Source organism: Hipposideros armiger, unplaced genomic scaffold (assembly GCF_001890085.2).
Source record: "Hipposideros armiger isolate ML-2016 unplaced genomic scaffold, ASM189008v1 scaffold_198, whole genome shotgun sequence".
NCBI classification, from domain to species: domain Eukaryota; kingdom Metazoa; phylum Chordata; class Mammalia; order Chiroptera; family Hipposideridae; genus Hipposideros; species Hipposideros armiger.
This window is the reverse complement of record NW_017731548.1, coordinates 2105579-2110234: the sequence shown is the minus strand read 5'-3', so window position 1 is coordinate 2110234 and position 4656 is coordinate 2105579. Positions and strand designations below refer to the sequence as shown.

The 4656-nt window shown below is 31.0% G+C and overlaps 1 protein-coding gene across 1 annotated transcript in view; it reads left to right on the top strand.

Moving 5' to 3' along the window:
• NBEA (neurobeachin) overlaps nt 1-4656 on the top strand; it is a 707336-nt gene that overhangs the window by 222996 nt on the left and 479684 nt on the right. Inside the window, exon 27 of the mRNA XM_019653151.1 lies at nt 1930-2037. Within this exon, the coding sequence (XP_019508696.1) occupies nt 1930-2037 (108 nt within the window). The remainder of the gene's footprint in view (nt 1-1929; nt 2038-4656) is intronic.

Genomic DNA, 4656 nt, shown 5'->3' with positions numbered 1-4656 from the left:
CAGTTCTGAGTTTGTATCCTGGCCCTCCCACTTATTGGTTTTGTGATCTAAAACAGATTCCTTAGTTTCCTATGCCTTAGTTTTCCAGTCTTTAATAGGGATACAAATCTTTACTTATAAGGTGTTTGTATAACAAATGAAAAGCAGTAACGTACTAGAGTACTTAGTAATTCCTGCCATGCAGTGAACATTCAGTTACTATTAATTCCCTTCCTCTCTCTAGCAGTTACCCACTCATTATATGAACTCATGAAATGAATAAATATATTAGTATTTTTGAGAGCTTTGATCTTACTTACAGGTGTCTGTACTTAATTCATGAAGTAATGAGTTTTTCAGGACTGTCACGCCAACCAAGTATTACTCTAATTGTAGAATATGGACAGAAAAGTCCAATGAGAAACCAACTTATAGTAGTTAGTTGAGCTAGTCAGTGTCTCTAGCAAGAACCTTGGCAATGAAAAATCGATAATAAGTGATGAATATAGAAATATTAGGGGAAAAGTTGACTTGGTAAGATAACACATTTCAGGACAGAATCGATGGACCTCGTTGGTGAGGGTTTTTTGTTGTTTTTTTTTAACTCCCTATATTTATGCATTTTTTTCATGTGCCACTTTAGTGAGTAAACCATAGTTAATTTGGGTGTGTAACAACCTGTGTGTACTTGCATGAGTCTCACATCTTCATTGGGTCTCATTTTTTATACTTTTTAAAAAGGAGCAATGATGTAAGCTTTTTTAATAAAGCAATCTTTATAAGGATCAAATTACATCATGGATATAGAGACACTTTGTAAAAGGATATATAAATTAAAATATTTATAATTTTTTTCATTTATGTTATAAATTCCATATGCTTCATCAGTGCTGTAAATAATGTTATTTTATTTAATTGTCCTGTGGTAAATATTATTAGCCTATTATTTAGATGCTATAACTGAGGTATCTCACCTAAGATCATAATGCTGGCAAATTTTGGAATTGTAATAGAAACTAAATAACTATCAACTTTGAAATTCCCTGCTCTTTTCACTATCCTGTGCTTCAGAGGAACCAAGCATCTTAATTTAGGAGTGAAATATGATAATTGAGGCCTATAGAGAATTAGAAGGAGGCTGTTTATTTTTAATTACTTAGAGTACTAGCAAGTTATTCTATATGCAGGAATTGTATCTAATATTTCACATATATTATTTAATTTAATTCATATCATTCTTAGCATATTATGTCCACACAATTCTTAACATGTTGTGTAAGTGAAAAATACTAGATTAAGTTTCAGGGAACCTGCCTCTCTTGTTAGTTTGCTGTGTGACACATTACATAAAATTTGTGGGGTTTTATATCTTCAGCTATAAAAACAATTTTGATTGTAATGATCTTTGATATCTTTCAGTTTTAATATTAAGGCTATGACTGAATTTTTTTAAGTTTACCTTTTCTGATTTTTTGTAGATGATGAAATGCTTATACATATAAATCTAGACTAATGTAACACAATAATCTCATATAGTATAAATACATGATGGTTAAATAAAATGTCGTAACTCAAAGAGATTTATTAACTAGAGGAATGGAAAGTGAGGATCAGAAAATTTTAGTAATAAGCCCAAGGTCACACAGCAGAGATGTGAGCCCAAATTTTCTAAAGTCCAAGATCAGCCTTTTTTCTACCACAGTCTCACCTGCTTTTCTGAGTCTGTACTGGTAGCTGTGGTGATAAAGAACAAGGGAAATTGTGACAAGAATAGAGGAGAACAGGAGAAGTGTCTTACGATAGAGCACTGTAGTCAATACAGTATTATCCAGTGATGAGCTGGTAAAGACTGTGGCCAGTTTAATGACTAAATAGGAGGCATTAGAAATTATATTACTATATAAGTTCATGTATTATGGTATTTTATCTCAATTCTCTATCTTTTTAAAGACTCCATTAGAAAATGTTCCAGGTAACCTTTCTCCTATTAAGGACCCCGATAGACTTCTTCAGGACGTTGATATCAATCGCCTTCGTGCTGTTGTCTTTCGGGATGTGGTAAGTTATGCTTGCTTCATTTCCCAGGAAAAAAACCTGTCATTTCTGTAAAATAATTTAAATTTTATAAGAAGGTGCATATTACAATGAAACATCCCAGTGTCAGGAATCGTGGGGTTTATAACATACTTCTGATTGTAAAATGGTTTAGTCTTAGCTTTCTCTGAAAGCTTATTGATATGTTGATTTTTAAATAATGTGAATTTTTATTTCAGTTATATATATATACGAAGAATAGGGATAACCTTGAAAAATTATAATTCATTTTATCTTGAATCACCTACTCCTCTCTTTGATTATTCCTTGATCCATATCTAGGTACTGATAGTTTATTATCGTTAATGTTACTTGTGTTATGGATAAAAGAGATTAATTCATTATGGTGTTACTTGCAATTACTTTTTTGAGGGGAAGGAATTACTTTTCAAAAAAGAATCNAAATGTCGTAACTCAAAGAGATTTATTAACTAGAGGAATGGAAAGTGAGGATCAGAAAATTTTAGTAATAAGCCCAAGGTCACACAGCAGAGATGTGAGCCCAAATTTTCTAAAGTCCAAGATCAGCCTTTTTTCTACCACAGTCTCACCTGCTTTTCTGAGTCTGTACTGGTAGCTGTGGTGATAAAGAACAAGGGAAATTGTGACAAGAATAGAGGAGAACAGGAGAAGTGTCTTACGATAGAGCACTGTAGTCAATACAGTATTATCCAGTGATGAGCAGGTAAAGACTGTGGCCAGTTTAATGACTAAATAGGAGGCATTAGAAATTATATTACTATATAAGTTCATGTATTATGGTATTTTATCTCAATTCTCTATCTTTTTAAAGACTCCATTAGAAAATGTTCCAGGTAACCTTTCTCCTATTAAGGACCCCGATAGACTTCTTCAGGACGTTGATATCAATCGCCTTCGTGCTGTTGTCTTTCGGGATGTGGTAAGTTATGCTTGCTTCATTTCCCAGGAAAAAAACCTGTCATTTCTGTAAAATAATTTAAATTTTATAAGAAGGTGCATATTACAATGAAACATCCCAGTGTCAGGAATCGTGGGGTTTATAACATACTTCTGATTGTAAAATGGTTTAGTCTTAGCTTTCTCTGAAAGCTTATTGATATGTTGATTTTTAAATAATGTGAATTTTTATTTCAGTTATATATATATACGAAGAATAGGGATAACCTTGAAAAATTATAATTCATTTTATCTTGAATCACCTACTCCTCTCTTTGATTATTCCTTGATCCATATCTAGCTACTGATAGTTTATTATCGTTAATGTTACTTGTGTTATGGATAAAAGAGATTAATTCATTATGGTGTTACTTGCAATTACTTTTTTGAGGGGAAGGAATTACTTTTCAAAAAAGAATCTACATTTTAAAAATACAGTTGGGAATTTGAGTTAGAAAAGTAGTTTAATAAAGCTTAAGTAGAGGGTTTCATGGAACACTCCAATTATATGATCACTTACTCAAGGTAAGTAAAAATAAGATTGGCCTTTCCACATACTGCATAGAAACATATAATATTTCACAGCAGATTCAATATTGCAGTACTTCTGAATATAGTTATTATTCACCAGCCACTTTGGATTCTGTTTTTCTTATTTTAATTAATGATTTATGAAACAGAAGAAAGTTTATGTATTAAATTAACATTTAACAATAAATTGAATGAAGTACTTTGTACTTTAGAAAGTGGTTAAAGTCTATTTGAGTCATGCAGCATAATATTGCATGATAGGAATATACAATAGAAAAATGATCACTCATATATATAGATATATATGTATATATATGTATATATATACATATATATAGATATATAGATATATATATATCTCAATTCTTATGAATCACTAGGAAAGATATAAACATACCAACACAAAAATAGGCGGTGGACATAAAATATGAAACATAAGGTAGCAAACATGATAAAAATTCAGGTTCACCAGCACTCAAAAATACGAATTAAAACAAAAGCAAAGTATTAAATAAACTAAAAATTACTATTAAATACCTAGCATTTCAAGGGTACATTGAAATATGCTCTGACATGTATTACTGATAGGTGTAGAAACTGGATAAACTTTTTGAATAGCTCTTTACCAGTAGGTGTTAAAACTCTTGCAAATATTGATGTCCTACGATCCAGTGTACCTGCTAAAAAAATATTTAACCTCATGTGCTCATCAGAGATACCTACAGGGAAATGAGCAGCATTATCAGTATCCAACAATAGAGTTTCAGCCCAATAAATCATAGTATATTCATTCAATGAGAAACTGTGCAGCCATTAAAATTATGGTTTTGAGGGAAGTTTACTGACATGGAAAAACACTCATGATATATTTTAAGGGAAAGCAGCAGTATACAAAAGTACTTATATTACACAAATATGACATTTATATGCTGAGTATATGTATGTGCACATGTGCACCTTTTTAAAAAATAAAGACTAGAGAAAACATCAGAATACTACCAGTGATGATCTCTAGGTAAACAGTTTTTGTTTTGTGCTTTAGTCTTTTGTAATTTTTTGTATTTTAAAAATTTCTGTAATAAGCCCATGTTGCTTTTTTATAATTAATAAATGATAAAGAAATTTTTTAAATAG